This window comes from Somniosus microcephalus, chromosome 14 (assembly GCF_052327205.1).
Source record: "Somniosus microcephalus isolate GS21.2 chromosome 14, FLI_Smic_1.0, whole genome shotgun sequence".
Classification (NCBI taxonomy): Eukaryota; Metazoa; Chordata; class Chondrichthyes; order Squaliformes; family Somniosidae; genus Somniosus; species Somniosus microcephalus.
In genome coordinates this window covers 129256972-129275645 of record NC_141000.1, presented here as the reverse complement: position 1 = coordinate 129275645, position 18674 = coordinate 129256972, and the positions used below count along the sequence as shown (strand labels likewise).

Below are 18674 nucleotides of genomic sequence, written 5' to 3'. Positions count from 1 at the left end.
GGCAAACGTGGGAGTCGAGACCTGTGCTAGTAAAACACAACTGCTTTTATTCTACCTCATGACAAAGAGGAATTGGAAAAGCCCGCGCATCCACTTAAATACTTCCCAGACAGGAAGTGCTCCCGGCAGCCTGTCCCTGCGGGAAACAAGTTGCTGGAGGAAAGGGCCCCCGGCTGGGGGCGTCTGCTTAAACTGTCCGTGCCGCCGTGAGTGGATTATGTCCAGTGGTGGCGTGTCGCCACAGAGTTCCCCCCAGAATCCGCTTAGGAGGAGTGGACGAGTCGTGACGGTGGTCTGATGGTTCTGCCGCAGCGGCTCCGAGTGGTCGCCGGTCTAGTTGGTGGGGCCGGGCGGTTCGCCGCCGGCTGTGCTGGCTTGCTGGCGGGACGGCCTCTAGTTGGAGGCCGTGCCACGGGGACCTGTTCCCCTGGTTCTGTGTGTGCTGGTTTGAGCCGATCGATGGAGACTCTGTCGACCCTGTCGCCGAGTCGCAGCTTGAAGACCTTGTCCCCGGTTTGTAGCACCTCGTACGGTCCGTCGTACGGGGGTCGCAGGGGCCCGCGGTGCGCGTCGTGTCGCACGAAGACGAAGCGCGCCTGCTGTAAATTTGGCGGGACGTGAGGTGCGAGTTCGCCGTGTCGGTTGACCGGAAGTGGGGTGAACTGCTGAGCGGAAGAGAGAGTTGAGCCGCTGCTGTTCGGCCGACCAATGCGTGGTAGCCCCCGGAAGGAATTCGCCTGGGACGCGCAGCGGTTGTCTGTAGACTAACTCCGCTGCCGAGGACTGGAGGTCTTCCTTGACCGCGGTGCATAGGCCTAGTAGCACCCACGGTAGGCGGTCAGTCCAGGTACTGTCCTGCAGGCCGGCGCGGAGTGAGGCCCTGAGTGACCTGTGGAAGCGTTCACAAAGCCCGTTGGCCTGCGGGTGGTACGCCGCGGTTCGGTGGAGCGTCACCCCGAGGTTGCGTGCTGTGGCCGTCCAGAGTTCGGAGGTGAACTGGGCGCCTCTGTCGGAGGTTATGTCGGCCGGTACGCCGAACCTCGCAACCCAGGTGTTAACGAACGCCCTGGCGATGTCAGCTGTGGTGGTGGAGGTCAGCGGCACTGCCTCAGGCCAGCGTGTGTAGCGGTCGACCATCGTGAGGAGATAAGTTTGGCCTTGCGATGGCGGCAGGGGACCGACGATGTCGACGTGTACGTGGTCGAAGCGGCGGCTGGGTACCTCGAAGTCTCCCAGGGGTGCTTTTGTGTGCAGCTGTACCTTAGCCCATTGGCAGGCGAGGCAGGAGGTGGCCCAAGTCCGAACATCTCTGCTGAGGCCGCGCCAGACGAAACGCTGGGAGAGGAGTTTGACGGATGCGCGGGAACCCGGGTGGGAGAGCCCGTGGAGCGCGTCGAAGATGCGGCGGCACCAGGTTGCAGGGATGACCGGCCTGGGTTGGCCGAGTGAGACGTCGCAAGTGACTGCTGTGGCTTCGGGCCCGTGCACGACCTTGACTAGGCGTAGCCCTGGCAGGCTGGTAGCTGCCGAGAGGCGGTCTGGGTCCGTGAGCTGGGCCGCTGCTAGTTGCGCGTAGTCGACCGCGAGGTGATTCGCGCAGATGGCGGGACGGGAAAGGCAGTCAGCGACAACGTTGTCTCTACCGGAGACGTGCTGGATGTCCGTAGTAAACTCGGACACGGCCGTGAGCTGGCGTTGCTGCCTGGCGGACCAGGGTTCGGTGTGCTTGGCCATCGCGTATGTGAGCGGCTTGTGGTCCACGTACGCGGTGAAGGGGCGGCCTTCCAGGAGGAACCTGAAATGGCGGACCGACAGGTGGAGCGCGAGAAGCTCGCGGTCGAAAGTGGAGCATTTGACCTCCGGGGGGCGCAGTTGGCGGCTGTAGAAGGCAAGTGGCTGCCACGCGCCATTGACCCACTGCTCGAACACGGTGCCGACCGCGTGGTCGGAGGCGTCGGTGGTGAGCGCGACCCGGGCATCGGCCCTCGGGTGCGCGAGCAGGGTGGTGTCGGCGAGCGCGTTTTTGGTGGCGTCGAAGGCGGCTGACGTGTCAGTGGTCCAGGCTACGTCCATCTTGCCGGATTTACCTCGGATGGAGTCGTATAGGGGCTTCATGAGGGCTGCCGCTCTGGGGATGAACCTGTTGTAGAAGTTCACCATCCCGAGGAACTCCTGGAGGCCCTTGATGGTTGTGGGGCGGGGGAATTGCTGGACGGCCTGCACCTTGTTGGGCAGGGGGACGGCCCCAGCAGGGGTGATGTGGTGACCGAGAAAATCGATCTCGGTTAGGCCGAATTGGCACTTCGCCGGGCTGAGGATGAGCCCGTGTTGGGCTAGGCACCCGAACAAGATGCGAAGGTGTTCGAGATGTTCTTGTTTGGAGGAGCTGGCCACAAGAATGTCGTCTAGATAGACGAATAGGAAGTTTAGGTCCCGGAGGACTGAGTCCATCAGGCGCTGGAAAGCCTGGGCTGCATTCTTGAGGCCGAAGGGCATCCTCAGGAACTCGAACAGGCCGAATGGGGTGATGACGGCCGTTTTGGGGATGTCCGCGGGGTGTACGGGGACTTGGTGGTAACCCCGCACCAGGTCGACTTTGGAAAAGACGGTTCGTCCGGCCAGTCGGGCCGAGAAGTCCTGGATGTGTGGCACCGGGTATCGGTCGGGGGTGGTGCCGTTGTTAAGGCGGCGGTAGTCCCCGCAAGGGCGCCAGCCTCCGCCGGGCTTGGGGGCGATGTGGAGGGGCGAGGCCCAAGGGCTGCTGGAGCGGCGGATGATGCCGAGTTGTTCCATGGTGGTGAACTCGGCCCACGCGATTTCCAGCTTGGCCGGGTTGAGTCTGCGGGCGTGGGCAGAAACTGGGGGGCCGGCGGTGGCGATATAGTGCTGCACACCGTGTTTGGCGGCTTTTGACTAAAAGGTCGGGTTAGTGAGGGCGGGAAACTCGGCTAGGAGTGCCGAGTAGTCGTCCGTGGCTCTGGCGAGGCAGTAGGTCGTCAGGCCGGCTGAACGGGCCGGGGTAAATGTGCCGGGGATGGGGGCCATAGTGTTGATGTCGATGAGGCGGTGCCTCGGAATGTCGACAAGGAGGCCGTGGGCGCGTAGGAAGTCTGCGCCAAGGAGTGGGCAGAGGACCTTGGCTGTGAGGAACTCCCAGTGGTAGCGGCGGCCCGCGAGGTCGAGCGTGACCATGCGGGTGCCATATGTGCGGATGTCAGAGCCATTGGCTGCGGCCAGCGTGATACCCCGTGTGCCGCGTTGGATTTCGAGGGCGGAGGCGGGGGTGCTGGGCCCGTGTCGCAGAGAAATCGGCGGTTGGTTCTGTCGTTGGTGACGTACAGTAGAGGCCCCTTTTGCCCCGCGGCCATCGCGGGGGCCAGTGCGGGGGGGGGGGGTTTGAAAGTACACGGTGGCGTGCAGCGTTGGGCCCTAGCGCCAAAACGGGTGTGGTAGTAGCAGTGACCCGGAGTGGTAGGGCGGTCGGGCCTAGTGGGCCGGGAAGACCGCGTGGTCGTTGCCGTGAGGTCGGGCGCGATGTCGCGAGCGGACTGTGCAGAGAGCAGCCGGTCGGCCTTTTCGGCTATTTCATTCAGGTCCGTGGAGCCAGACTCCACAATGAGCGGGCGGATGCTGGCGGGGAGCTGCCGAATGAAAAGCGTGCGAAAGAGGGCGCCGGGGTTTTTGTCGTCCGAGAGGGACAGCATGTGGGAAAGCAGGTCTGATGGTGAAGCGTCATCAAGGCCGGGGAGGTCAAGGAGTTGGCAGTGGCGCTGGTAAGAGGACGTTTGAAATTTTTTAAGGAGCGCAGCCTTCAGATGTTCGTACTTGCCGTCCGGTGATGGATTCTGCAGCGCTGCCCAAACCTTGGGGACTGTGGCGTAGGTGAGAGCGGAGACGAGGTAGTCGTACTTTGTGGCGTCGACTAATGTGTTTCAGCCGGAATCTGGACTCCGCTTGAACAAACCAGGCTTCGGCCAGGTTCTCCCAAAAGTCCGGTAATTTAACCGTGACTGCGTTTGTATCCGCCATGCTAGCTTAGGATTCGTCCTGAGCGTCGGGGTCACCAGTGTTGAGATACCGCGGCAAACGTGGGAGTCGAGACCAGAGCTCGTAAAACACAACTGCTTTTATTCTACCTCATGACAAAGAGGAACTGGAAAAGCCCGCGCATCCACTTAAATACTCCCCAGACAGGAAGTGCTCCCGGCAGCCTGTCCCTGCGGGAAACAAGTTGCTGGAGGAAAGGGCCCCCGGCTGGGGGCGTCTGCTTAAACTGTTCGTGCCGCCGTGAGCGGATTATGTTCAGTGGTGGCGTGTCGCCACAATCTCTTTAAAGGCAGTTCAATTACAGTTTTGCCTGCCAATCTTTGATTCCAATTTACTCGCGCGCTCCCCCCCTCTCTCTCGCCTGCTCCCCCCTCTCTCTCGCCCGCTCCCCCTGCTCGGACCATTATTTTCTATTCCTTCTCCAGTACCAGTTTATCTCATGAACCAGGATGTCAAGGTGAAGAGTCAACTGGCGAGCTTATGGCTCTTAATAAAACTGGTTTTTAACAGTCCTCGTGCAGAGATAGATTCTTTGCATTTTCAATTATGTAGAGAGTGCTAAGTCCTAATCTTCACGGAATCGACGCACGTGCTGTAAATGTCATTTTAAATCCTGAATTAGCAGGCAGACTGTTGAACTCTATGTGATCCTGATGTAGCAACACTGCAGAATTAGCCTCATCTGCAATTTCCCCCTCTGGCAGCTGGAGAGCTAAAGTTACAGGCAATTTCTTTTAACTATTGCTCTCTTCAATTCTTCTTTTTCTCTCGTTGCATCATTGCCCCCACCCCCCCCCACTTTAAACAAACACACCCTACTGAACTTTGTGGCGTTTTGGAGGGAAGCGAAAGTCTGGATTGCTGAACCAAACATTCCTGTGTCAGCTTGAGAGTTTGTCTTGAGTTTTTCGCATTTGTGTTGTTTTTACTCTGCGAAGTGTATTGGAAAGTGAGCAAGTCAGTGTACAGCCTAATTTACACAAATGGAACAGATCATTGACTAAAATGAAGTACCTTTTGGGATCATCAAGGATTAGACAGACAATGCATCACAGATACATCAATCAACAGGAGGTGATGATCCTTAGTTGCATATATTCGTAAGCCCACAGATGGCAGATGTCTTCCTTCCATGTTCACCCTATTTAATTGGCACTAATCCCCTTCCCGCCTCGGGGAGGCGGGTCCCAGCACAGGTCGGGTATCCGCCTCCTTTGAAACTGGCATGGAGGCGGGTTGGGGCGGGATGGGTTTGTGCCCCCCGATTTCGGGATTTTAACCCCCCACACGCCTCCAATCCCGCCTCCACGGCCCAATGAAAATCCTGCCCTGTGCCTCTATTTATAAAACCCAGGATCCCATGGGCTTTATTAACTGCTTTGTTAACCTGTCCTGCCACCTTCAAAGATTTGTGTACAAACACCCCCAGGTCTCCCTCACACCCCCTTTAAAATTGTACCATTTAGTGTGTCTGATCTCTCCTCATTCTTCCTACTAAAATGTATCACCTCTCACTTCTCGACATTGAATTTCATCTCCCATGTGTCGCCCATTACACCAGCCTGTCTATGTCCTCTTGAAGTCTTTTACTATCTTCCTCAGTGTTTACTGTACTTCCAAGTTTCGTGTCATCTGCAAATTTTGAAATAGTGCCCTGTACCCCCAAGTCCAAGTCATTAACGTATCTATATATATAAAGCGGCTCTTCTGTCTGTCTGTCCCGATGTCTGTCTGTCCATTCTCTATACGTTTGAAAGTTATAGAGCGTACCGACGCGCGCGTCGCCTCAAAAGAAAGCTTGCGATTCCGGACCGGTCATAGGCGTATTTACGTTTCGGCCGGACAAAAATCCCACCCGCGGTATCCCAAAAACGATCAGCGTTCCGCTCATTAGCATCTCATTAGCGACCGTGTGACGTCGAGGTCCGGGGTCTCTCTCTCGCTCTCTGGGCTCTCTCTCTCGGGAAATCGCGGGGGGTGGGGTGGAGAGTCTCGGGAAATCGCGCGGGGGGGGGGAGAGCCTCGGGAAATCGCGGGGGGGGGAGGGAGAGCCTCGGGAAATCGCGGGGGGGGGAGGGAGAGCCTCGGGAAATCGCGGGCGGGGGGGAGAGCCTCGGGAAATCGCGGGGGGGAGAGCCTCGGGAAATCGCGGGGGGGAGAGCCTCAGGAAATCGCCGGGGGGGGGGCGGGGGAGAGCCTCGGGAAATCGCGGGGGGGGGGGGCGAGCCTTGGGAAATCGCAGGGGGCTCGCGCCGCCCGCGCAGACCACGCATGCGCCGCCCGCCCGCCCACAGCGGCCGTCCATCAGCCGCGCGATACGCGGGGGACCTCAGCTCCGGACCTCAGGCGCTAGGCAGGGGGAGGGGCCGGAGAGAGGGACAGAGGGGAGGGAGAGGAGAGGAGGGGAGGGGAGGGAGGAATAGGACAGGGAGAGGACATGACAGGGAGAGGGGGGACACACAGGGGCAGGGAGACCAAGCGCCCCAAAATTGCCCTCGCAACGCGGGGCTCCCCAGCTAGTTTCAAATACAGCAGTGGTCCTAGTACTGAACACTGGGGAACATGACTGTTTTATGGACTGGAGGGAGGTATACAGTCATTCACCACAACTCTCTGTTTTCTAATCTTTAGCCAATTTTGTATCCATGCTGCTACTGCACCTTTTATCTCATGGGCTTCAATTTTGCCAACAAGCCTAATATCTGGTACTTTATCAAAAGCCTTTTGAAAGTTCATATACACATCAACTGCACTGCCCTCATCAGCCCCCTCTGTTACCTCATCAAAAATCTCAATCAAGTTAGTCAAACAACATTTGCTCTTAACAAATCCGTGCCGACTTTCCTTTAGAAGTCCATACTTGTCCAAGTGGCTGTTAATTTTAATCCTGGTTTATTGTTTCTAAAATCTTCCCCACCACCGACTTTAAAGTCACTGACCTGTAATTGTCGGGTTTATCCTTCGCCCCTTTTTTGAAGAAGGGAACATTTGCAGTGCTTTGGCACCACCCCTGTTTCTAAGGAGGATTGGAAGATTGTGGTCAGCGCCGCCGCAATTTCTACACTTACATCCCTCGGCAACCGAGAATGCATCCCATCCGGACCGCACTTATCCACTTTAAGTACTGCCAGCCTTTCTAGTACCTCTTTATTTTGATTTCCTCCAGCATCCTGACAACCTCCTCGTTTATCATAGCTTTGGCAAAGTCCTCCTTTTTGGTAAACACCGATGCAAAGTCTGTACTATTATTTTTGTCTGGCTCATTTTGCAGTTGTTGAGTCAGATACTCAATAGGTTTGTTTCATCTGAATTTGACCATTTTGCATTTGAACTTCTGAACACAAGTTGTTGTTGTAAACATCAGGTTTCCAAGCCTGATCTCTGGACCAGTGCACTTAGCGCTGGCCTCCACACGGACCTAACTCCTCTGACGAGGATTGGCTGCTCCCTGTTTGACCGTGCTACAGTCTCATGGGCGCGAGCTGGTCTAGGCACCGCTCCCAAGTGACCACGTCACGTGTGAGCCCAGGTAGTGAATGTCAGCAGGCTATTTGACCTGGATAGTGTTGTAAATTAGAGCAAGAACGCTTAACTGCCAGAGGCTACTAGTGGCAGAGGTTATAACATGATTTAAGGAAAAGAATTGGATAGTATTTGATAAAGAATATGGAGAAAGGGAGGAATATAGACTTGAGCAAGTTAAAGAGCGTGCACCATGCGCAGGCGTGATGGGCTGAAAGACCATCTTTTTCCCCACTCTTCTCTCCTCGCCCAGCGCCCCACCTCCACCGAAGGTTCCTCATGCCAAATTTAGTGTTTCTTTCCATTTTATTGGCAAAGCGGAGCTAACTTTGGAGAGAAGGACCGAGCTTAGGTGCTAGCCATCCTTCTTCCAGCTTGGGTAGAGCATTGTCCAATTTATCCGTTGGAGGAGGTAGTTCTGTTGGATTCTAAACGTGGTAACTGCTAGGTTTGATGATTTAGAAAAAAAAACTCGCTGTCGCAAGTGCCTGAAAGGTTGTGTCTTTGGAGAAATGGCTGCACTGTCTCCTGCAAGACCAACGTCCTCACTCAACACAAGGCTTTGTTTGTATCGATGTTGATGTAAGTGGCTTTCTCTTGTTCAATACTGAGGAGTGCGAGTTTTTTTTTAGGAATCAGTCTTCATTCTGGGTACATTTTTCGCCGACGCAATGACTTTAATTTTGGAAAGGCGCTGTAGCTACTTCAATTAGAGGACAGAATTGGTGGCATTTTTTTGGGACCCAGCACAGTTTAAGAGCAGAACAGAGGGGGCAATTGACTGTGATTGTACATGCATTGTTCGGTTGAGGTCTCCTTTCAAAAATGTTTACATAGTGTACAGAGCCAGTCATTGCATTGGAAAAGGTTGTCATTTTTAATAGCGCGAGATGATAGATTTATTACAATGTACGTAGAATTACATAGAATGCACAGCACAGAAACAGGCCATTCGGCCCAACTGGTCCGTGCCGGTGTTTATGCTCTACACGAGCCTCCCCCCACCCCTCTTCATCTCACCCTGCCGCATAATGTACAATATTCAGTCTGAACAGTCGTTGCACAAATACTGAAATGTGATTTACAGGAAAGGACAAGATTGGAGGCTGACGATTAGCTGAGTTTGTAAAAATCCTGAGCTGTGATGTAAGGGGATAGAATAGTCGAACTTGAACTTCATGCCCCTCTCTCAAGTGCCAAACATTATGTTGCCACCAGTTCCCAGAGCTGCTACTCAGCCAGTCGTTGGGAGGTCTATACCAAGACCTTGCATATTCAGGGCCTTTTTTTCCTCCCTCTCTGTGAGGAAGCAGCTGACTTGTACCCACATTCAATCTGGTTTCTGCTCCCCCCTCTCCCACAGTGTCCCTAACCAAAGTCACAAACGGCATTCTTTGTCACCATGGTGTATTATCCCTTCTCACCCTCCTCGACCTCGCGGTAGTCTTTGACGGTTGACCACACTATCCTCCTCCAACACCTCTCCTAGAATCATTGAATCACAGAAGGAGGCCACTCGGCCCATCGTGCCTGTTTGGTAGAGCTATCCATTTAATCCCACTCCCCTGCACTTTCTCCAGAGCCCTGTAAATTTCTCCTTTTCAAGTATTTATCAAATTCCATTTTGAAAGTTACTATTGAATCTGCTTCCACTGCCCTTTCAGGCAGAGCGTTCCAGATCACCACAACTCGCTACGTAAAAAATGTTTCCTCATCTCCCCTCTGGTTCTTTTGCCAATTACTTTGCATCTGTGTCCTCTGGTTACCGACCCTTCTGCCACTGGAAACAGTGTCTCCTTATTTACCATTATCAAAACCATTCATGATTTTCAACACCTCTATCAAATCTCCTCTTGACTTTCTCTGCTGTAAGGGGAACAACCCCAGATTCTCCAATCTCTCCATATAACTGAAGTCCCTAATCCTTGGTACCATTCTGGTAAATCTCCTCTGCACCCTCTCCAAAGCCTTGAAATCCTTCCCAAAGTGCGATGCCCAGCATTGAACACAATACTCCAGCTGAGGCCTAACCAGTGTATTATAAAGATTTACCACAGATTTCCTTGCTTTGTACTCTATTCCTCTTTTAATAAAGCCAAGGATCCCATATGCTTTTTTTAACACCCTTCTCAACTTGTCGTGCTACGTTCAAAGATTTCACAGAAATCACAGAAACCTCACAGTGCAGATAGAGGCCATTTCGGCCCATCGAGCCTGCACCGACACTTATCCCACCCGATCCCCGTAACCCCTACACCAACACATTTCTCACCCTATCCCCGTAACCCCACGTATTTAATCCCCCTAACACTAAGGGTCAATTTTTATCATAGCCAATCAACCTAACCCGCACATCTTTGGACTGTGGGAGGAAACCGGAGCACCCGGAGGAAACCCACGCAAACACGGGGAGAATGTGCAAACTCCACACAGACAGTCACCCGAGGCCGGATTCGAACCCGGGTCCCTGGCGCTGTGAGGCAACAGTGCTAACCACTATGCCACCGTGCTGCCCCCAGATCTCCCTGTCCCTGCACCCACTTTAAAATTGTACCATTTAGTTTGTTTTGCCTCTCCTCATTCTTCCTACCAAAATGTATCACTTCACACTTCCCTGCTGAATTTCATTCTTTGCAGTGCAGCTTGGTGGGATTGACCTCACTTGGTTCCACTCTTACCTGTGTGATCATAGCCGGAGCATCCCGAGTAATGGCTTCTCACCCACCACAGCACCATCACCCCTGGAGTTCCCCAAGGATCTAGCGCAGCCCCCCCCCCCCCAGTCTTCCTCATCTACATGCTGTCTTTTGAGACTTCATCTGCAGGCATCAGGTGAACTTCTACATGTATGCTGATGATGCACAGCTTTATCTCTTATCTCCAGATTAAACATTGGGAAGCCCAAAGCCATTGTCTGCTGCTCCCGGCACCGATGCCGTCCACCTCTCCGGCCTCTCTCTCAGACTGTTGGTGACCACGGTGTCCAGTTCAATCCAGACCTGAACTGCTGTCCCCATCCCCTCTCATTCATAAAGACTGTCTACTTTCAGCTTTGTAACCTCTGCCCCGACTCAGCCCATCTGGCCCTGAAACCTGCATCAATACCGTCACCACCTCCATACTCACTGACTGCTCTTTCATCCTCTGCCATTACTGAACTTCATTTCACCCAAAATGTTGCTGTTTGTGTCCGATTCCGCACAAAGCCTTGCTTGCCCGTGTCCTCGCTGACCTACTCTGGCTCTTGGTCCCCCAGTGTCACGAATTTAAAATTCTCATCCTTGTGTTTAAATCACTTCATGGCCTCCATATCTCTGTAGCCTCCTCCAGCCCTACAGTTGCCTTCCCTGAACTGTCTGTTGGTCTCATTCTGTCCTCTTGTCCATGCCTACATCCTTTCACCCCACCATTGGCCCCCATGTTCTGGGATTTCTTTTCTAAACCACTCTGCCTCTTCACACCTGTCTTCTTCAAGATCCTCCTGAAAACTCAACACCATGAATAAGCTTTAGGTGACTCCCAATCTTTCTCCTTGGGCTTGCTGTCCCATTTCCCTCTGAAGTAACGGACGGGGTTGATGAGGGTAATGCGGTTGATGTTGTGTATATGGACTTTCAGAAGTCGTTTGACAAAGCACCTCATAATAAACTTGTTGGTAAAATTAAAGCCCATGGGATTAAAGGGATAGTGGAAATGTGGATATAAAATTGGCTAAGGGACAAAAAGCAGAGTAGTGATGACCAGTTGTTTTTCAGACTGGGATGAAGTATACAGTGGTGTCTCTCAGGGGTATGAGCACCATTGCTCTTTTTGATATATATTGATGACCTGGACTTGGGTGTACAGGGCATCATTTCTAAGTTAGCGGGCACAGGCAGGATGGGCTGAATGACCGCCTCCTGTGATGTATGATTCTCAGTATCTTGGGACACTTTTCTGTGCTAAAGGTGCGATATCAATGCAACTGCATTCCTTCCTTTGTTTCCTTCCTTTCTTTCACTGCAATCTCTCTGATGGTTGAATGGCTGATTCTGCCTGGGCTTGCGCACGTGAGCGTGATCGGCCTCCGTGGAACTGTCGCAAGCGCAGCACCAGTACGGAAAGAAGGGATCAAGTAAGGGAAAAAATTAGGGGAAAGCAGAGAGGGAAAAACAGTGCAGACAAAGACCAATCAAACGGAGAAATAATAATTGTGCTGTTGAGCTTGAGAGCTCGGGCTGGCAAACCTTTTGTTGGCAAAGCTTGACATGTTCTTAAGTTTCCCAACAAAACCTTGCCTCTGTGAATAGCTACCCACCATTTGTTAGACGCCTTCAAGACATTAAAAAATTCACAGCTCCAGAGCATACAGACAGCACTGTAATAAAGAAGATTTTAAATGAGTCTTGTTCTGTGTCTGACAATACTGCTTGTTTTTTTTATTTGTTCTGGGATGTGGGCGTCGCTGGCAAGGCCAGCATTTAATGCTCATCCTTAATTGCCCTTGAGAAGATGGTGAGCCGCCGCCTTGAACTGCAGCAGTCCGTGTTGGTACAATTGAGTGCCTTGCTAGACCACTTCAGAGGGCAGTTAAGAGTCAACCACATTGCTGTGGGCCTGGAGTCACATATAGGCCAGACTGGGTAAGGACGGCAGATTTCCTTCCCTAAAGGACATTTGTGAACCAGATGACAGTCTGATAGTTTCATTACTGATACGAGCTTTTTATTCCAGATTTATTTAATTAACTGAATTTAAATTCCCCAGCTGCCGTGGTGGGTTTTGAACTCACGTCTCCGGATCATTAATTCAGGCCTCTGGATTATTAGCCCAGTAACATAACCACTATGCTACCGTTACCTTAAGGTGGTATAACATGTTAACATAGTACTTCTGTTTTGAAGAAAGCTTGCGGGGTTGGGGGGGGGGCAAGAGGGGTGGGGCGGGGGAGGGAAAGTGCTAACTTGAAGGGCTAAAATCATCTTTCTGTTATATAATTGTTTCGAACGTTAGATGTTTACAGCACAGAAGATGGCAGTTTGGCCCTTCACGTATGTGTTGGCTCTTTGTAAATCCCTCTGTGGCCTCGCCTTTTCCTATTTCTGTAACCTCCTCCAGCCCCACAACCCTCTGAGATCTCTGCGCGCCTCCAATGCTGACCTTTTGCGTATCCCCCACTTCCTTCGCCCCACCATTGGTGGCCGTGCCTTCAGCTGCCTCGGCCCTAAGCTCTGGAATTCCCTCCCTAAACCTCTCCACCTCTCTCTCCTTTAAGACGTTCCTTCAAACCTACCTCTTTCCTGTCCTAATATTTCCTTATGTGGCTCGGTGTCAGATTTTGTTTGGTAGCCCTCCTGTGAAGCACCTTGGGACGTTTTGCTACATTAAAGACGCTATTAAAAAAATGCTAGATGTTGTTTATTGAACTCTGGAATCTGTTTGAATCTAGCGTAGATTTATAGGATTTGATTCCTTTCTGCTGGCTGTCTCCAAGAGTCCTGTGTGCAATGAGTTTGGGACAGTCTTAACCAGTCCCTAGGGTACATGAGTTCATAGCATTGAACGGTCATAAATGTGGTTACAAAAACCGAGGCCACAAAGGACGTTGGAATGAGAAGATAATGTCATGCTCTTACAGTAGGAGGTGATGTCATGAGGCTGTGGTTAAAGCGTGTTGCTGGGACAATATAGAGAGCCCTATAAGTGGCATCCGTACCTGAAATGAGAGTTCCAAATCCTCCAGTTACTCCAGGCCCATCCTGGAGTGTCGGGAGAACTCCAAACTCGTTCTTTCACAAACTGCCAGATCCTTAACCTTCCATCTTCACATTGGGTGAAAACGTGAAGAGCTCATAAGATTCGTTGTCAAAATAGAGCCCTACCTGTTCCTTCAACTCCCTTCGACCCAGTTCCTGAATCTTCACCTCCACCTCTTGGCCCATGCCAAGTCTCCATTCTTGCATCTCTGTAACATTGCCTGTTAAATGTCTCTACCTCTCCTCAATCTGTACCCTTGCCTCCATCACAACGAGGATTGATTTCTCAAACTCTCCCCTTGCTGGCCTCCCTACCTCTACCCTTCATACGTTCCTGCTAATCCAGACGCTGCTACCTGAATCCTCTTCCATGCAGACCCTGTTATTACGAAGCTGCACAGGCAACATGTGCCCCCTCAAATAGACTTCAGACTCATCCTTCTGGTCTTTAAGCTGTCCACAGCCTCCCTGCATTGTGTGTGTGTGATCTTCTCCATTACTAATTCCCAATCCGCACTCTGCTTGTTCCTCGTATCCCCCACTTCCTTCGCCCCACCATTGGTGGCCGTGCCTTCAGCTGCCCCGGCACAAATCACCTCCCTGAGATGTCGGGGAACAAAGGGTCTGTTGAAAGGGAGGAACTGATAGAAATCAGTATTTGTAGGGAAATGGTGCTGGGGAAATTGATGGGATTGAAGGCCGATAAATCCCCAAGGCCTGATAATCTACATCCTAGGGTACTTAAGGAAGTGGCCCTAGAAATAGTAGATGCATTGCTGATCATCTTCCAAAATTCATTGGAATCTGGAACGGTACCCATGGATTGGAGGGTAGCTAATGTTACCCTACTATTCAAAAAGGGTGGTAGAGAGAAAGCAGGGAATTACAGACTGGTAAGCCTGACATCGGTAGTGGGGAAAATGCTAGAGTCCATTATAAAGGATGTAATAGCAGAGCACTTGGAAAACAGTGACAGGATCGGACAAAGTCAGCATGGATTTACAAAAGGTAAATCGTGCTTGACTAATCTACTGGAATTTTTTGAGGATGTAACTGGGAAAATAGATAAGGGAGAACCAGTGGATGTGGTGTATTTGGACTTTCAAAAGGCTTTCAATAAGGTCCCGCATAAGAGATTAGCGTGTAAAGTTAAGGCACATGGGATTGGGGGCAAGGTATTGACTTGGATAGAGAACTGGTTGGCAGACAGAAAACAGAGAGTAGGAATTAACGGGTCTTTTTCCGAGTGGCAGGCAGTGACTAGTGGGGTACCGCAGGGATCGGTCCTTGGACCCCAGCTATTCACAGTATACATTAATGATCTAGATAAGGGAACTAGATGTAATATCTCCAAGTTTGCAGACGACACAAAGCTGGGTGGGCGTGTGTGCTGCGAGGAGGATACCGAGAAACTCCAGGATGATTTGGACAGGTTGGGTGATTGGGCAGAAGTGTGGCAGATGCAATATAACGTGGATAAATGCGAGGTTATCCACTTTGGTGTCAAAAACAGAAAGGCAGACTATTATCTGAATGGCAATAGATGGGGAGAAGGGGAAGTGCAACGAGACCTGGGTGTCCTTGTGCACCAGTCGCTGAAGGTAAGCATGCAGGTGCAGCAGGCAGTGAAGAAGGCAAATGGTATGTTGGCCTTCATAGCAAAAGGGTTTGAGTACAGCAACAAGGATGTCTTGCTGCAGTTGTACAGGGCCTTGGTGAGACCACACCTTGAGTACTGTGTGCAGTTTTGGTCACCTTATCTGAGGAAGGATGTTCTTGCCATGGAAGGAGTTCAGCGAAGATTCACAAGGCTGATCCCTGGGATGGCAGGAATGACGTATGAGGAGAGATTGGGTCGATTGGGCTTATACTCGCTGGAGTTTAGAAGAATGAGAGGGGATCTCATCGAAACTTATAAAATTCTGACAGGTCTGGACAAACTAGATGCAGGTAGAATGTTCCCGATGGTCGGAGAGTCCAGAACCAGGGGTCATAGTCTAAGGATAAGGGGTAAGCCATTTAGGACAGAGATGAGGAGGAATTTCTTCACCCAGAGAGTGGTGAACCTGTGGAATTCTCTACCACAGAAGGCGGTTGAGGCCAAGTCTTTAAATATATTCAAGAAGGAGCTAGATATATTTCTTAGAGCTAAAGGTATCAAGGGCTATGGAGAGAAGGCAGGTACGGGGTACTGAATTTGGATGATCAGCCATGATCTCATTGAATGGCGGAGCAGGCTCGAGGGGCCGAATGGCCTACTCCTGTTCCTATCTCTATGTTATGTTTCTATGTTTCTTGCACTTGGAGATGTTTTTATGCGAGCAACGCTGTGTAAATATAAATTGTTTTGGGGCACAATATTTGAAAGTGTTCCATTGCCTCGAACTTGGTATTTAGCTCCGTTCTGGTGTGATGTATGTATGCTTTCTTTTAAAATAATCATACAATCTTGTAGCACAGAAGGAGGCCATTCAGCCCACCGTGCCTGTGCCGGCTCTTTGAAAGAGCTCTCCAATTAGTCCCACTCCCCTCTGCTCTTTCCCCATAGTCCTGCACATTTCTCCTTTGCAATTATTTATCCAATCCCCCTTTTTGAAAGTTACTATTAATCTGCTTCCACCACAAACAAAATTGATTGTTTCCTGCATTGTTCTAGAGCACTGAGAAAAAGACTGGCCTGGTTTGGAAAAGTCATTGCTCGTGGAGTTTAGACTAAGCGAGCCAGCACAGGTTACGTGCTAAAGCGGCTGAAATAGCAAAATTCATACACACACAATTTCAAGAATTGCAGCTTCTGCAGTTTTGGAAAATTGTTCCCTTGCCATAAACTTTGAGCGAAAGCTAGATCCGTCAGGTCTGGTGTGATGTATCTGAATTTAAGTGCCAAGTCCAACAAGAGGTCTCCAGTAACCTCAGGCGGTTGCCAGACCCCCTCAATTTTTTTTTGCACATTCCATCTACCCCCCCCGTCTCATTCTTACAATCACTCTTAAACTGTCCTTCCTCCAAGAAAGAAAGAACTTGCCTTTATACAACGTCCCAAAGCGCTTTACAGCCAATAAAGTCCTTTTTAAAGTTGTAGTCACTGTTGTAATGTAAGAACTGCAGCAGCCCATTTGCGCACAGCAAGCTCCCACAAACAGCAATGTGATAATGACCAGGTCATCTATTTTAATGAGGCGATTGAGGGATAAATATTGGCCATGACACCAGGGACAACTCCCCAGCCCTTCTTCGAAATAGTGCCGTGGGATCTTTTACATCCACCTGAGAGAGCAGACAGAGCCTCGGTTTAATGTTTCATCCAAAAGACAGCACCTCCGACAGTGCAGCACTCCCTCAGTACTGGAGTGTCAGCCTAGATTATGTGCTCAAACCCTGGAGTGGAACATGAACCCACGACCTTCTGACTCTGACAGAGGGTTTTTAAAACTGAGGCTTGTCATCACCCAGTCGCTGCTTCCTGATTAACCCCTGTCTTCTCTCCTTTTTTCTACCTTGCTTACACTTGCACTGTGGGTTTTGGGCAATTGATCGATGTTTCTCAGTAATATAAAATAATGTGCAGTGTGAGATTGTAGTGACGCTGTATCTTTCCTCCAGATGGCTGGAACACTTCTGCACATCGTTACGAAAAGTTGCAGTATGGAAAATGGCAGCTGCACGTCCCACCCAGAGCTGATGGTTCTGGTGCATCCCCTATACCCCATGGATCCAAGCTTAAGGTGAACTTTTTAACATATCTAGTTTCACTTGAAAAGAGTAATGCTTTCAGTGTCAATAAACGGCTTCGTTACTTTAGGATTTTTGTCACACCCCTTATTTGCAAAACATAGTTGAGCATTCTTCAATATGAAGTAGCTGTAAATCTTTCTTCCCACTTACTCTCTCGTGGGGTAGAGGGGCCTGGAAGGAAAGTGAGCTCAGTATAAAGACGGCAGTGTTGTACAAATAGTTTCATTTTTTCCCAAAGAAGTCAACAATTCATTCTCTGCAGTAATTCATTTCTCCAACAGGCCTGCTCTGCACAGTGATCGAAGGTTGGTTTGCACCAGGTGACGCCCCAGCCCAAGGGGTTTCTGATCCTGCAGTTCTGGCTATTTTTAGGGACTTGCAAACATTGTGGCTCAAGGAGAGTTTGTGACTTCAGGCAGCTTTGGGGAAGGAAAGCACTTCTTCACACAAAGGGTAGTGGGAACCTGGAGCTCTCTTTCCCCGCCCCCCCCCCCCCAAAAAAAAAGCTGTTGAGGCTGGGGGTCAATTGAAAATTTCAAAACTGAGATTGATAGATTTTTGTTAGTCAAATGGTATTAAGGGTTACAGAACCCAGGCAGGTAGATGGAGTTAAGATACAGATCAGCCCTGATCTAATTGGATGGTGTAATGGCTTGAGGGGCTGAATGGCCTGCCCCTGTTCTTACATTCCTAATACCAACCCTTCTGTTTATCACAATATATACTCTCCACCCCACCCAAAACCATGTGATCACCTGGGAGAGGCGAAAAAAACAGATAAAAACCCAGGCCAATTTGGGGAGAAACATCTGGGAAATTCCTCTCTGACCCAGCTAGGCGATGGAAACTAGTCCAGGCGATCACTCTGGCTCTGAATACCCAGTAGTACGTACCTTTGTAAGAGGTGATCTCCGCCCCAGTCAGAAACAGGGCCAGCTCTCGGTTGAAGGAATTCAGTGAATCAGCATCCACCGCACAAGCCGGCAGCCTGTTCCAGAGCTCCACTATTCTCTGGGAAAAGAACCACCTCCTGACGTCTAACCTCGATCTGGCCTTGTACAACTTAAAATTGTGACCCCTGGTCCTCCCTAACCTATTTAATTGGAACAAACTGTCAACTGGAACACAATCTATTCCCTTCATCATCTTAGACCTCAATCAGATCACCTCTAAATCTACGCTTCTCTAAAGTGTAGAGTCCCAACTCTAAGTCTATCTTGATAACCAAGGTGCTTTGTACTGGGAAATAGTTTAGTGGCACTCCTCTATCCTTTCCAAAGCCTCAATATCACCCACCATGTGAGGAGACTAAAACTGGACACAGTATTCCAAGTGCGGCCTGACCAAGGTCTTGTCCAAGGACAAAATAGTATGCTTTGTCTTATAGTTAATTGTCCTGTAAATACATCCTAACACCCTATTCTCTCTAACTATTGCATCACCGCATTGCTCATGAACCTCCAGAGATCTATGCACGATAACGCCCAGATCTCTCTTTCACCACATGCTTTAATGCTTTTCCCTGAAGGTTGTATGCATATTGAGCATTCGCCTTGCCCAAATGCATAACACTGCACGTTTCCAAATTAAACATCATTTGCCAGTCATGAGCCCAATCTGCCTAAAGCAGCTGAG

The 18674-nt window shown here is 50.6% G+C and overlaps 1 protein-coding gene across 2 annotated transcripts in view; it reads left to right on the top strand.

The window, feature by feature from the left end:
* The window catches only part of gbe1b (glucan (1,4-alpha-), branching enzyme 1b), a 474062-nt gene that overhangs the window by 80516 nt on the left and 374872 nt on the right, over positions 1-18674 (top strand). For both annotated transcript variants that reach the window (XM_086007319.1, XM_086007318.1), the window contains exon 3: positions 16908-17029. In XM_086007319.1, the coding sequence (XP_085863445.1) occupies positions 16908-17029 (122 nt within the window). The remainder of the gene's footprint in view (positions 1-16907; positions 17030-18674) is intronic.